A 15,972-nucleotide genomic window follows, 5' to 3' on the forward strand; every position below is an offset into this window, starting at 1 on the left:
GATGAATGAGAGGGAGAAAATAAGATAAGCCATGTTTTCAGTGTCGGGCATTATTTAAGGTTTTTTCCTCTTATCACACATCTTCCTGTGAGGATGGGGGTCTTGGAGTGTAGCGATACATACGTAACAAATGCTGGGCTGGCCATTTTTAGTATGAGCACAACCCTAGAGACACTGATAATGTCTCATGTCCAGCCTAAGCTGACAACCTTCAGTATGAGAGAAGCACAATGCATCTGGTGATAACTAAAATCACCACAAGCCCATCTGGGGAAGAAACGCATTTGGAGTAAATGTGGCTTCTTGCTCCCTACACCCATCAAGGCTAATGGAACTGAGGCAGGAAATAAAGATCTTGCTACTCTCACCATAGAAATAAAAGGGCATGAGAGATGAACCTTGAAAACAGGTATCATGTCTATCAGCAAGATGGCAGATGGGTTTCAGAGGGGCAGGTGTACTTACCAAATAAACAAGTATTTACCGAACAACCACTAGATCCTAGAGATGTATTGGTAAACGAGAGAGATATGGCACCTGCCTTCATGAAGCCTACAGTCTAGAGAAGGACACTAGACATTAAATAACTTAACTATTAATTGTTCAACCACTATTGTGATTCATGGAGATGACATCTATGTCCAGGAAGATACATTGTGGTTCACGAAGATGATATTGTTAGGCTCTAACATGATACTCTCAGATGGGGATAGGGGCAGATAGGAATGTTTTCCTTGATATCTTCAAATATTCATAAAAGTTAATAGATTTTTTAATAAACACCCATTCACTATTCATCACCTAAATTCTACTATTAACATTTTACCGCACTTACTTGATCACCTATTTCCCATCAATCCATCCCTCAATCCATCTTGATTTTTTGTGCATTGCAAAGGAAATTTCAGACATTAGTATATTTCCCTTCCCCCAAATACTGCACTTGCATATCAACAATGCAAGCTCAATGTTCTGTTTTTTCTTTTGAGGTAAAATTTACAAAGAAAAGCGTGGATCTTAAGCTTTCAATTCCATGTGTTCAATGGTTGCATACACTTGTACAACCCAAGCCCCTAACAATATACAGGCAAGCCAGGAAGACCTCTCATGCCCATGCCCAATCAAACCCTGCCCCCACTCCACCTAATAGGTGACCACAGTTCTGCTGTTTTTTCCTACCATGGATCTGTTTGTCTATTTCAGAAGAGGTAGTGGCTTTTGAGCTGAGTTCTGAAGGATGAATAGGAATCCACTTGGCCTTGGAAGGTTCAGAAAGGTTAACCATTCCAGGAGAATAACACATCATGTACAGTTTCTCAGGTGGATAAGAACTTGCGTGGCTGCAGCCTAGTAAGCACAGGACAGACAGACACTAGATGAGGCAGATGCTAGACCAGAACCTTGAAACCATATTTATGATCAGGAATGTAGCTAAAGGGCAGTGAGCAGCCAATAAATGGCTTCAGCAGGGAGGTGACATGATCAGCTTTGGACTTCTGAAAAATTATCATGCCTCATTGTAGAGAACAGAACATGGAGAAACAAGAAGGGATTCAGGGAGATGTGAAGACACTGTTCCAGCTCTTATGGAGAAAGAGAGAGGGGTAGCATATATGAGGGTCCAGGCTGTGTCCGTCCCTTCTTATATTGGGCTGACCTCAGGTATGTTGCACTTCTAACAATTAAAAATCACAGTGTTTGGTTTTCCCTTTCTGCCTTCATTTTTCAGTGGTAGCATCCAGAAATCTTTTGTGGAAACTATGGTTCAAAGAGGTTAAGTAACTTGCCCAAAGTCACACAGCCAGCGAGCGGTGGTATCACGGTTCTCCCTCAGGTGTATTAACGTTCAAAGCCTATACACTTTTCACCACTTCTGTGTCTTCAGGGAGTGATGGGAGTTTCTCAGCCTTTCTAATTGGAATCATTCTTCCCTCATTATATTAGATTCCTCGTCCACTCCAGAATGTTCAGGGTAGAAGACTGTGCCAGCAATCCCAACCAACTTGTGTGTACTTTGAGGACAAGCTCATCATCTGTAGCCCAGATTTTTCTTTAAGCGACGGTTTTGGGATGGGGGCAGGTGATCCAACATGACTCTACCAATAGGTGGTTTTATTTATTTTTATTTATTCTGGTTGTCGCTCTGCCAAACACAGAACTGACATGTAAGAGCCACCTGAATTTTCTCATGCTTGCAGCTCAACCAATCCCTCTATGTCTGTCTTAACATCCTTCCTCACACAATCTCAGTGTTTCCCTCTATTCAAACTCCTCTCCAAAGCCACCCAATGTCACTCTTTTTTATGTTTGGAAGAATATCAAAACTACACAATTCACTGGTCTTTATTATTTCTACTTCAAGTAACTGACCAAATATGTTCTTTGAAGTTCTTTTGAATATTCTGTTCACATTAACATGCATAGCCATATACAGATCTTCTTGCTGGTAATATTAAAGACCTTCACAATAATATTAATCTTCCTAACATTAAGTGACCTCAAAGTTTCCTCTTACTTTTATAGACTTCATTCTCATCTGATAAGTAATACACTCCCTGGAAATCCATTTCTTCCCAGCCAGTTTTTCTATCACACTTTGTCATGAGTTTACAAATTTGTTTAGATACATATCTCAGTGTCTATTTATGGGGTATTTTTCTGTAAGTCAAAGTTCAGGTAGTCCATTAACCTTGAAACATCAGTGTCTCTGAAAGTACAAATAAATGGTGGGTATGGAATAATTAAGCGTTAGATGTTGCAGGAAAGGACTTGTGTCTGCAGGAGCTAAAGCATTTTGAAAGTCCAGAATTGTATCCCTTCTCCTTTGTGCTTCAACAGTATGTTTCCAGGATCCCGCATATACCCCCTTACTTCCTAGTTTGATCACTAAATACACAGGACCCCAAGCACCCTGTTGTTGCTGTAGGTATGTTGCTTCTGGCAACGCCCAATGATCTGCATTTTTATTTCTATTGAATTCGGTTTATAAAACCTATGTGGTAGAACACTGGTATCAGCACATTAGCTGTCTTGTTCTCCCACAGATCTTCTTGAAATTGTGACCAAAAAAAATGATTTTAAAAGTTTTTTTTTTAAATAGCAAAATCCTTTTTTCAGAAACAGTCATACCCAGAAGTCTGTTTTATGAAACAGATATAAAACCATCTTGCTCTGATTAGAGAAAAGGTGAGGGAAAACCCATGGGCTTTCCAGGCCATGCTCACACATGCACACACACATGTACATGCACAAAACTCGTCACGGATCCAATCCTCTGACCCACAGCAAACTCTGAACAGAGGTCTCCCTTCCTAACTCTGGCTCAGTGTGGACACCAAGGCCACAGACTAAGAATTCACTCGTTCCCTCCCCTCTAGACCCCATAGGCGAAACTTTCCACTGTATGTTTTACAAAAAAATGAACATAATGACTCCAACCACTAGTCATTTGAACAGGAAAATACTGGTGGCTTTTAATTAACAGGACATGGGTCACAAGAGCAAGGCCATCACATGAATGACACTTTAACACTGAGCATTGTATGGAATGCACAGCCATGTGGCAGCCCTGTGGGCCCCTGGAACATAGGAGCATCAGGAAAGATGAGGCTCCAGCTGGTGGGGCTCTTCCAGACTTAGGGTTTCATGGAGAGGCATTTCTTTTCATTATTGCTATAGTCACCCAGGGTCCAATAACCAGCTCTCAGCTTAGAGACAAGAGAGCAACTCAAAGGCTAGTGTTCTCTTGCGTGAAGGATCCTTATGCCGGAACTGCCTCTGCCTTTTGTCTGTGGTGGTGGCCACAGGAATATGTGATACAGTTGTATGAAACTAAACACATGAGCACACCCCCACACGAATACACACACACGTACACACACACACACACACACACACAAAAGTGCATGTAAACCTGGTAGAATCTGAATGCAGTCAGTGGAATGTGTCTGTGTCATTTTCCTGATTGTGATGTTGTGCTGTGGTTATGCAAGATGCTAACATTGGGGAAAACCACGTGAAGGGTATGAGGGACCTCTCTGCATTATTTCTCATGGCTGCACGTGAATCTATAATCATCTCAAAATAAAACTTCTTGTTTAAAAAGAGCTGGTGCTCTGGTGATGGGCTGAGGTAGAACTTCTGGTTCTGGTCACATCCATCACCGTCTTCAGATGTCCTTCATGGTTTTCCCAGGCATCTACTCACTCGCCAATAATCGAGCATGTGATAATAGCATCCTGCCAATTTCTAACAATTGTGAAGTGGCTTATTTGTGTCTTTTTTTCTTCATCATTTTTGGCAGAAGTTTGTCAGATTTATTGGTGTTTTCAGAGGAAACAGCCAGCTTTTGCTTTTCTTCAGCATCTCTGTTTATCTTTAACTTCTATTGTGCTCCATTAACATCTGTTCTTATATTTATTTACTTATTTTCTACTTCAAACGACTATATTTTTCATCTCTTGAAGTTAAGTTTGTACTTCTCAAATTGACTCATCCTTTTTCCATGATGTGCTGCATTATTGCCGTGGTTCATAATCCACCCCCCCCCCTCATTTTCTCTTTAATCAATCTGCATGTATTTATTTTATGGCCCCTTTGATTGTTTTATTATTTTCAATTCTTGGGAGGCACATTTCTCTGTGTACCACGTCTGCCGACTCTCCCTCACAGGAATAAGCTTCTTCACACGGCTTGTCTTTCTTTATGTTTTGTTTTCCACTATGAATTTATCATTAGTGGAAGTAGTTTTGTTCTGGGAGAATTCACGTGTCTTGGATTATGAAAATATCTCCATAGGGTGGTTTCCCATTTGCCTGTCAGGACAGAGGGTTTTGTACGTTGCTTTCTATGTTTGCAGTTCATCACACAAGTAGCTATGGACCCCAGACCCACGTGTGGTAGAAGTCCAGGGTTTCTTTTGTTCTGTTTTTGCTTCTATTTGAAAGTTATCCACCCTTGTTTTTATTCTACTAATTGATACCTTCAGCTCACAAACACTCACACACACACACACACACACACACACACACACACACACACACACACACATAGATATGCACACCCATGCTTGAAATTAGATCCTTGAACTAAGATCAAGATTGAAATAATATAGATTGACTATCCATGTATGAAGGATGAAGGAGTTGATACGCTTTTATTTCTGGTGATGCATTAGTCACCCACATCTTTTTGTTGGTAAAATTTCAGATTTTAGCCAAGAATTGTTATTTTAGATATTTTTACATACATTTTCTTTTCTCTTTTATTCACATTTGTTTTGATTTTTATTCTCCTATCTATGTTTAACTGACTTTGGTGTTGAACAAATCAATTCTTTTATAACATGATTTCCTCCAGCATCCTGGGGTTTTTACTTTTTATTTTTTCCCTTATTTCCCTACCTCCCCAAGCCTCTGGAAAAGAATCAGAGCCAGTATAATTTCTGAGTCTTTGTATAGCAGGTAATATCTTCCTGGAACATCACAAGTGAAAAAACAACTTACATCATTGTATAATTTTGGGGTCACAGCCTTCTTCCCTCAAATACTTTCTTCCATCACTTTCTGGCATTTAAATTTGGGCAAGGGAAAATAGAGTTAGCGTTGTTGCTCTTCCTTTATAGATAACCATTTATTCCAGCCTACATGTTTATCTAAGTGCTTTTTCATCAATAGTATTTAATAGTATTTAAGCAGTTATATCTGGAGACTTATTCTGTCTTTAAGTTGTACACAGAGAAGGGCACCTGGGTGGCTCAGTTAGTTAAGCGTCTGACTCTTGGTTTTAGCTCAGGTCATGATCTCACAGTTCGTGGGATTGAGCCACACATTGGGCTTTGTCCTGACAGTTTGGAACCTACCTGGGATTCTCATTCTCATTCTCTCTCTCTCTCCCTGTCTCTCCCTCTGTCTCTTCCTCTCCCTCTTCCTCTCCCTCTCTCTCTCCCTCTTCCTCTCCCTCTGCCCCTTCCCTGCTCTCTCTCTCTCTTTCTCAAAATAAATAAATAAACATTTTAAAAATATTTTAAACATAGGGGAAGGGAAAGAAAAATAATATAAAATCAGAGAGGGAAGCAAACCATAAGAGACTCTTAAATACAGAGGACAAACTGAGGATTGCTAGAGGGGAGGCAGGTGGGGGATGGGCTAAATGGGTGACAGGCATTAAGGAGGGCACTTGTTGCGATGAGCACTGGATGTATATGTAAGTGATGACTCACTGGGTTCTACTCCTGAAACCAACACTACACTGGATGTTAACTAACTGGAATTTAAATTAAAAAAAAAAAAAAAGAACACACATACAAAAAAGAACATACAAAAAATATTTTTTAAAAAAAGTTGTACACGGAGAACTTTTTGCTTTTGAAGGTTGCAGTTTTTATTCTGCCAAAGAGCTGTTTTTACAGATATCCATTATTATTGCATCTGCGTCATTTATTCTCTTCTTTAGTAACACCACTATGTCTTTTCTGTGTCTGTTTTCTGTTCTCTGAAAATGTCTTTCTGGTGTCTGAGCACATGAACTCATGAGCACACATGAGCAGGTAGGGAGAGAGGACCTAGAGTCCCCTGCAGGTTAGTTGTCCTCAAGTTTCTGCCTGTTGCTTATTCTCATTCCAGGCTCCAGTGTCCACGTTAATACCACTGTTGTGTTTGGGTTTCCTTACAATCTCCCCTTTCCTCACCCAGCGAAGTTTTTTCCATTTGTTATTTTATTTTTTTTAATGTTTATTCATTTCTGAGAAACAGAGCACAAGCAAGAGTGGGGCAGAGAAAGAGAGAGACAGAGAGACAGAATCCAAAGCAGGCTCCATGCTCTGAGCTGTCAGCACAGAGCCTGACGCAGGGCTCCAACTCACAAACCATGAGATCATGACCCAAGCAGAAGTCAGACACTTAACTGACTGAGCCACCCAGGCATCCCTTGCCATTTGCTTCTTGACCCACAATTTGAAAAAAATGTTCTCAGTAATCTTTCACTTCCTTTATTCTTCCGTGTTTTCTTGAATTTTGTTCCCAAGAAAATACATGCAATCTAGAATTCGTTTCCATTTCCCATTGTTTAGGTTAACATGCCAGTAACAGGAGAAAAAAAGAAATCAAACTGGCTTAAACAGTATATTAACATGTCAGCTCACAGAACTGGAAGTCCAGAGTTTAGGGCAGGTCCCAGGGTTGGTTGAAGTATCATTAAGGACCCAAATTCTGGTAAGCTCTTCACTTTACCAGCTCATGTTGGCATTGCCTTCTTGGTTCTCCTCATGGCTACAGGATTGCTTTAGCAGCTCCAAGCATCAAACCCACAAATGGTGTAATGCCCGATAGGAGAGAGAGGCCCCCGGAACAGCCTTCTTAGAGGTAGAGAAATCTTTCCCAGAAACCCCCTCCTATCTCACTAAAAACTTTTGAAAAATTGGCAAAGAAGATAAGGGCTCCTGATTGGCTTAAGGAAATCCCAATTTGACCCTATATCTAGGAATAGGGTCATCTACCTGAGTCACGAGGAAAATGTGTGGGCACCTAAACTAATTTGAGGGCTCTGCCAGAAAGGATAAAGGTAGGGGATGATGGTTGGGTAAAAAGTCAACACTGGCTGCTTTTTTACTTTTGAAAATTATATTTTCCTCTGCCTTCAGAGTATCATTTTCCTTATTTTTAATATGGTAGATTTTTCTAAGACCATGTTGTTTCATTTCTGTTTACTTACTATAAAAAAGGAGGAGAAAATTTCTCCAGGACTGGTGTTTGCTGTAAACAGAGCAGGAAGATTCTCACTGTTGTTCTTACTGCCCAACTGGCGGGAACCCTTTTCTTGTGGCTTAAGCAGAAGGAGGAAAGGATGTTGACAGCCCCCATCCCTCTGCAGAGTGTCTGATACCATCCCTCCATCTGATCTGAGTGCTATGGAGGGAAGAATTTATGTTCTGCCCAAAAGAGGAGGATTGATCTCTTTATCAGAGGGAGTAAGTCAATCCAGAGGTCACCTTCCCCATGACTACTCTGGTCCCCCTTTTTTTTCCCTAATACTGAATCTGCTTCCTAGGGTATAAAGGTCTTTGTCTACCTTCTTTTGCCTTTGCCATGTCAGAAACCCCAGTGAAAGCAATTGAGGGGGAGAAAGGTCTTGGAAATACCCAGCCTCCCATATTTGGTCGCTTAATCTTTGATTATCAGAGCCCAGAGAAGGAAATAAGAAGGTGAAGCATTTTTTTTTCCTATCCTTCAGGCTAATGTTACTTGAAGTAACAAAGAATCTCAGTGTCAGTTGCCAGTTATACAATGTCCATTTCAGCTCTGTAAAGTGTGGCGCAGCAGGGTGGCATTGTACTTACTACTAGTGTTACAAGTTCAACCCTACGCCATTTGGCCAGACTTCAGAAGGAGAAGGAGAAGAAAACATAGACAATATTTGTGGCCTTGAATTAGAGATTTCTTGCACAAGACAAAATAACAAACCATAAAGGAAGATAATTGATAAATTCAACCTGATCAAAATTAAAACTTATGCTTTTCAAAAGATACCATTAAGAAAATAAAAGGGTAAGCCTCAGACTGGGAGTAAGTATTTCCAAAACATACATATGATAAAAGGCTTATATCCAGATTACAAGTCAATAATAAGATAACCCTCTAAAAAAATGGGCCAAATATTTGAACAGACACCTCACCCAGAGAAGGAAAACAAATGTCACATAGGTACATAAAAATATACAAATTAAAATTACAGTGAGATCCTACTGTACAACCACTAGAATGCCTAAAATTAATAAAACTTACCTAAAATTAATAGAACCGTGAAACAAGAGCTGGTGAGGATGTGTAGCAATGGGAGCAAACTAGCTATAAGCAAGAACATGGAAGAACCTCAAAAGCATCGTGCTAAGTGAAAACATAGGAGCACCTGGGTGGCTCACTGGGTTGGGCATCCAACTTCCGCCCAGGTCATGATCTCACAGTTCATGAGTTCGAGCCCCACGTTGGGCTCTGTGCTGACAGCTCAGAGCCTGGAGCCTGTCTTTGGATTCTGTGTCTCCCTCTCTCTCTCTGCTCCTCCCTTGCGAGTGTTCTCTCTCTCTCTCTCTCTCTCTCTCTCTCTCTCTCTCTCTCTCTCTCTCTCTGTCTCTCTCTGTCTCTCTGTCTCTCTGTCTCTCTCTCTCAAAAGTAAATAAACATTTTTTTTCAAAGCCCAGCCACAAAACACTGTATGCAGTATGATTGCATATATATGACATTCCAGAGAAAGCAACTACTGCAACAGAAAGCAGAGTAATGGTTGCCATATGCCAGGGCCAGGAAGTATTGGGTACTGAATGCAAAGAAAAAGAGAAAGAAGGTTATTTCACCTGCCGTTGCATTGAGAGACAGTATATCCCGAGTAGATATGAGATGGGGGGTGTGAATCTACTGTGTCTCAAGAATTGCAAGTCAGTACACTTATACTAGTTGAAGTCCAGAATTTGGAAATGTGGAACACAATTTTCTTACAACATGGCTCCCGAACGCAAGCCAACTACTTCATCTATGCTTCACCAAAGAAATTGCAATCCTTTTCAACCCAAGAGGGAAAATTGCCCTATGTTGAGTCAGGTGAAAGGTGATTTTATACAATTTCAGAGATTTTTTAAAAACTGTGACAAAATGAAGTCTCCATCTTCACATGTGCAGTGTGATACTGACATAATTAATGGGTATTCCTCCCAAATTCTGATGCTAGGTTAGTTCACCGACTTACATTTTAATGCTATTATAAGTTTATTTTCTTGAGGCTTTACTGATATTTGGTAGCAATGGTGGGGATCAGGCAGCGCCTGCTAGCAGCCAGGGGTCACCTTGAGACGTCTTCCAATGGATCCCATTTAAGGTTACAACGACCTTCTTCCATGATGATAATGGTCATCGCCATCTCTGATGCCAGTTACAAATAAAGATCTTAGTAATCTGTCTGAAGTCCCATAGCTAGAAAGTTGTGAGGTTCGTATTTGAAGCCAGATTTTGTCTTCAGGTTCTGCACTCTGACCCTGACACCTGCTATTGCCACAGCACCCCACTGTGTTTGTTCTAATCACGTCTCCACTCTGAGCAGGTGAGCCAGCCTCCTCCCCACCTCAAACCTTCTCTCCGGTCCCAGACTCTCCCCTCTCAGCAAGCAGTCTCCAGATACTTACCCATCCCCTCTTTGTGCTCTCCTGCCCTAAAGGGTACACAGATTGAGAGGAATTGTTTTAGATGAAATAAGAAATAGAAACTATAGGAATTTGGTTGGCTAGTTAAGAAATTGTGTCTTGACTCTGTGGAGGCTTTTGCTCAGAAGAATGACTTGATCAAAGCTGTGTAAAAAGAACTGTGAAGGCAGAAAGACCCCTGGGGAACCTGATGGAATAGTCTTGTCATGGGGACTCAAACTAGGACAGTAACAGCAGGAGTAGAGTAAAATATTTAGATGGCCATGGAGTGTGTCCTGAAGGAAAGAAGAGAGAAGCCCTAAAAGACTCCCCAGATGCTCTCGCCAGTCTGTGATTCTCATGTGCCAAACAGCACATCTTGTACAACATCAGAATAGCAATGGTTTCTTCCCTGCTCACCCGAAATCAGGCACTTGCAGGCATTATTTCATCGAATCCTCACAACACCTGTCTTCCCTGTATTATAGATGAAGATACTGAGCTCTGAAACTGTAGTCGCTTGGCCAAGATCATCGAGCCCATAACTGGGTGATTAAAAATATGAACCCCATTCTCTCTGATTCTGAGACCCAGACTCACAGCATTTCTCAGGGTCCCGCTCTTCTCATGGGACATGGTCAGGCCATTTCTTAAAAAGTTATATAAGCGTTGTAGTGAGCATTAAAAGTAAATGGGCATGTTGCATCCATGGGCTAGAGCTTACACTAGATCAGTTGTCTCTGAAGTTCACTATAACTCTAAATCAGCTCTCTTTAGAACTTGACTTGGCTCTGGTTAAGTCTGTACACCTGCATTGCCCACTAATCACCTATGCTGCTGAGCCCTGGAAACATGGCTAGTCTGAAGTGAAATAAGACTACACTGAAGCAGGGCACCTGGGTGGCTCCGTCAGTTAAGTGTCCGACTTTGGCTCAGGTCATGATCTCGTGGTTCATGAATTTGAGCCCCACATCAGGCTGTGTGCTGACAGCTCAGAGCCTGGAGCCTGCTTTGGATTCTGTGCCTCCTTCTCTCTCTGCTTCTTCCCCACTCTCACTCTGTGTCTCTCTCAAAAATAAATAAACATTGAAAGAAATTTTAAGCTTACACTGAAGCAAGTGAAAAATTTTGTATAGGGGCGCCTGGGTGGTGCTGTCGGTTAAGCGTCCGACTTCAGCCAGGTCACGATCTCGCGGTCCATGAGTTCGAGCCCCGCGTCGGGCTCTGGGCTGATGGCTCAGAGCCTGGAGCCTGTTTTCCGATTCTGTGTCTCCCTCTCTCTCTGCCCCTCCCCCGTTCATGCTCTGTCTCTCTCTGTCCCAAAAATAAATAAATGTTGGAAAAAAAATTTTGTACATTGGATTTCAAAGCCCTAGTACAAATAAGGAGTGTAAAATATATCATTAATGATTTTATACTGACTGTTGAAATGTTATTTTATGAATTGAGTCAAATAAAATTTATGTTTTAAAATAATTTAACTTAATTCACTTTGCCGTTTTTAATGTTGCTACAAGAAAATTTTAAATTACTTATGTGGCTTGCATTACATTTCCTTGGACCTCTTTGCCCTATTATGTAACTCAAGTATTCTCCATTTCCCTTCTTTTTCTCTAGATCTGTGCTGCCCAATATAGTAGCCACAAGCCACCATGTGGATATTTAAACTGAAATTAATTAAAATTAAACAGAACTTAAACTTCAGTTCCTCGGTCACATTAGCCGCATTTCACATACTCACGAGCCACACGTGGTTAGTGACTGCCATATTGCACAGCACAGATATAGACCATTTCCATCATCATGGGAGGTTCTATCAGACAGAGCCGATATAGGCTGTACATACTTATAGCAAAAAACCACAGAGGTGGGGTGTGAGTGCCTATAGCTTGAAAAACATTTCTGGAGTGCCCAGCTCCACAGCACATCCCCCTCCCATCTCCCAGGCACCTGTCCCTTCCCACCTTTGTTAGACTTGTTTATACACACCTTATCTCTTTTTCTCTCTTGCAAGGGCTGTGGCATGCTTATCTCCCTCTGAACACACTTTCCTCCACCCTCCTGTATGTATGTGGTATCTAACACCAAGCTTTATACAATATAGGTACTCAGTAAATATTTGTTAACCAGTCGGAGTGGCAATTCCTACCAAGTAATTGGAAATATGTGTCTGGAGCTACAGGGAGATCTATAAGGGGGATAAAAAAATAGAAAAGTCAAGGCCAGAAGGAAGGAGAACCAGTAGAGGGACAGAGGAAATAGAGGGACTGTGGTGACCCAGGATCTCCTATGCATTACCCAAAAGCTCCTGACAGGCAACCACAGAAGTTGTTGCAGGGGAACTCACAGGCTTAGGCAACAGCTATAGAAAAAGTGCAAAAGAAATCCAAAATATTATCATGTGATAAATAAACATGCAAAACCCATTAAGGAGAATTCAAAATCGCATGAAAATCAAGGGTCTGGTGAGGAGAAAAATGAGCAGCGTTCTCTCCCAGGGCCAGCTGGTTTGAGTTACATTTTATGAGCAGCATGTGAATTCCAGTGCCCTTGTTGAATTAGCCGCGGAATCGCACGTTAGTTTTAAGGCTCCCACTCGAATAGGAACATCATAACGCTTTTTAATTGGGGCTGATAAAAACGTAGCATTACTTGTAGGTTCCTGAGAGAAGTGAGTTGTGAAATTGGGTTTTCATTAAACCTAATGATGGAAAATTAAGTATAGTGCGTCTGGTGAAATGGGCTGTGATAAAAGGCATCACTTCTGCATTATCGGAGGTTAATAAGGAAATAGGTGAGGTAAGATACATTGGAGAAGGGAGTCCAACTAGTTGAATTAATAAACCTTGAAAGCCCCTTGGTTCTGAGCCTTTACAGCATCATTAGCACCAGCATTGACATTATTACGAATGTTACAGCAATACAAAGTTGTTAAATTTCAAATGCATTTACTTTCCATTCCAGTGTTGGTTTTGCTGACACCAAGTTTACAATCTGTCTAGCACTGTGTTTAGGGAAAATATCCATATTGGTTTGGGGAACATTTGGCATCTCACAAAATTTGCCAGGTGCCCATTCCTAAGAAGCCTGTCTCTGCCAGGCAGTCTGTCTTCCAGGCAGTCCGTGCCCCAGGTCCTTTGAAAGACCATGGATCTCTGAAGACACCTGTCCCCATGTGTGATGGCGGTTTAGGTGGGAGACACTCACAGGGCTCCAGGCACTGACTCTGGCCCATGCTTTCCTGGGCATCATGAAGTGCAGCATCCAGAGAAGTAAACAGAAATGCCCCTTCTCCATTCCAAACACCACCATAGGGTCACAGGAGTGATACTCGCCGGAAGGGTGCCTCCTATCTGTGACAGCTGGGGCACCTGCAAGAACTAGTGTGTCCTTAAAGAAAGGAATTCTTAAAACCCTTCAACAGCTTCCCTCTGGCTGGGAGATTCTCACACGTTCACAGCCTTCTTGACCTGCCTCACACCATCTCTGAGAGCTTTGCCCCCATCACGTGCCCACCCATCTCCTCCGCTCCTTCTCGGCCTCCTTCTCTTCCCTCAATGTGGTTCCCTTCCCCGGCTTCTGTTCTTGTGCTTCAGGTGGTTCTTCTTGTCTGTCTGCCGTACTGGACTGTCAAGTCTGGAGGGTGTGGTCTGTGTTGTGTGCATTGCCAGTGCCTACCACAGTCCCTGGCACATTGACAGTGAATTCTCAGTAAATTGGCCTCCTGATCACAAGGGTGTGCTGGAGAGTGAAAGCAGCCCCCACATTTGCAAAGCTCTCCATTTAATCAATGCCGTTGAAGATGTACTACATGTTACCTACAGTCCCAGGAGGGAAAGGAAGCAGGATTTTTCTTCTGTGCAGTCCAGAAAGCTGTGCTAACATCTCACGTAGGCCCTTCTTCCTTGTACATAAGCCTGTACGCTCTAGGTCTTTTTGTTGGCAATCCTTCCTTACTAGGAACAGTTTAGCTCTTGCTGTCACATAGGAGATTCCACTTCCACATACAGAAGCAATGTCTGAGGGATTATTATGACATGAGCGACAAACAGGGAACACGGATTTTGAAAAGACAAGTTGCAGAAAGTCAGGAATATACACTGAAGCCTCCCTGGGAGTGACTGTGGCATAGGCTTAATGGGGTCTGTGTGGGTACCTTAATGTGCCTGAAAACACCAGGATCATCATCTATGGCAGTTCTGATCTCATACATGCCACAACTGGAGGCTCTGGGGCATAGACAGTCCATGACTTTGGGAGGAGGTTGAGGAAACCAAGCCTAGATGGTTGTGAACTGGCCCTGAAAGATCAACAATGTATGCTTGGCAGGGAGCCCGTAGGGCAAGCATGTGGCTGTCCTGGCCCGAGGGGAACAGAGGAATTCAAATCTCCCCCCGGCATGCATCAGTTTCCAGTGGGGGGGGGGGGGCGGTGCGGTGAGCCAGCAGAGGGCAGTTAACGTGACTCAGTGGGTATAGAGATTATTATCAAGGAGAGTACAGATCTTATATCAAGGAGAGATTCGATAAAGGAGATGGGGCATAGGACCCAGGCCTGGGAGAAGTAGCTGGCAGGACTGAAGGAAGAGGTTCAGCGACACTCCTGGATCAAGAGTGTGAACTGGTGGGGAAACTAGATAGTAGACAGAAGCCAAGCACGTTGCAGAGCCCAGAGCTGGAGAGAGCAGCTGAGGGGGTCAGGGTCCAAGACTGGCTTCAGTTCCTCCCAAGGATGTAGGCAGATGGAGCAGGAGCAGACACATGGCTCTGGTCCCCAGAGACCTGGGCTCTCCTCACTTGCAAGCAGGCACCAGAGATGATTTCCAGGCATCCTATTTCCTAAACTGCTGTCTGGCTTCTCACTGGCTCTGAGATCGGCCCTAATTGGCCAAGACCACCCTCTCAAGCCTGGAGGAAGGACTGAGACAGGCAGAGGATGGCAGCCAACCTGGAACTTGGTCACTGCTCCATCGATAAGCACCCTTGAAATAGAAACAAACCCAGGGTTATTGTGTTCATTGGTTCATTTGTTTTAATTTTTAAATCTGCCACCACAGCCATGTGAGGGAAGCAGTGTCCTCAGCTTCCTGATCACTTGAGTCTTGAGTTAGTTCCCCTGCCCTGGGGGGGGGGGGGGTGGAGAGGACAGAGGACAAAACACTCATAGGTGATATGTGCTTTGCCCCCTTCTCTTTGAAGCAGATGGCAGCCGTGGGGAGCTGTCCCAGCCCACCCTCACGATCCAGACTCACCCCTACCGGGCCTGCGACCCTGTGGAGATGAGCTATCCCCGGGACCAGTTCCAGCCTGCCATCCGGGTGGCGGACCTACTGCAGCACATCACCCAGATGAAGAGAGGCCAGGGCTATGGGTTCAAGGAGGAATATGAGGTAAGAGACCACCCTGTGGAGAAACTTCCTGATGGGCACAGAGGCTTCATGGGTGCTGAATCCTTGCAACTCAAAGGATGGTTCCCAGGCCAGCAACAACAGCATCGCTTGGGAGTGTGTTGGAAAGGCACCATCCCAGTCCCCACTCAGACCTACTGAATCGGTTTGGATTCCTGCCTTCCTTCAATAGGAAGATGGAAAGGATCAAGTCCCATATCCCACCTGTTGTGTGAAAAAAAAAAAAAAAAAAAAGCCAGCCAGTCTCCCCTGCCAGTGATTTCCGGGAGACTTGCTTGCTCGTAGTCCCCTCTGGGCCCATTACCTTGCTTCTGCCGTGTTCTCAACACCCACCCCCTGAGTCACTTTCACCTCTGGTATCTGCTTCTCTCTCTTTGTACCTTCTCCTCACCCTGGCTTT

At 43.1% G+C, this 15,972-nt stretch overlaps 1 protein-coding gene across 14 annotated transcripts in view; it reads left to right on the plus strand.

Moving 5' to 3' along the window:
* The window catches only part of PTPRT (protein tyrosine phosphatase receptor type T), a 1,064,810-nt gene that overhangs the window by 947,359 nt on the left and 101,479 nt on the right, over positions 1-15,972 (plus strand). For 10 of the 14 annotated variants that reach the window (XM_023251232.2, XM_023251237.2, XM_023251234.2 and 7 more), the window contains one exon: positions 15,364-15,554. In XM_023251232.2, the coding sequence (XP_023107000.1) occupies positions 15,364-15,554 (191 nt within the window). The remainder of the gene's footprint in view (positions 1-15,363; positions 15,555-15,972) is intronic. The other 4 variants (XM_023251233.2, XM_045053604.1, XM_045053603.1 and 1 more) reach the window with 1 other exon arrangement.

Source organism: Felis catus, chromosome A3, assembly GCF_018350175.1.
Source record: "Felis catus isolate Fca126 chromosome A3, F.catus_Fca126_mat1.0, whole genome shotgun sequence".
Taxonomy (NCBI): domain Eukaryota; kingdom Metazoa; phylum Chordata; class Mammalia; order Carnivora; family Felidae; genus Felis; species Felis catus.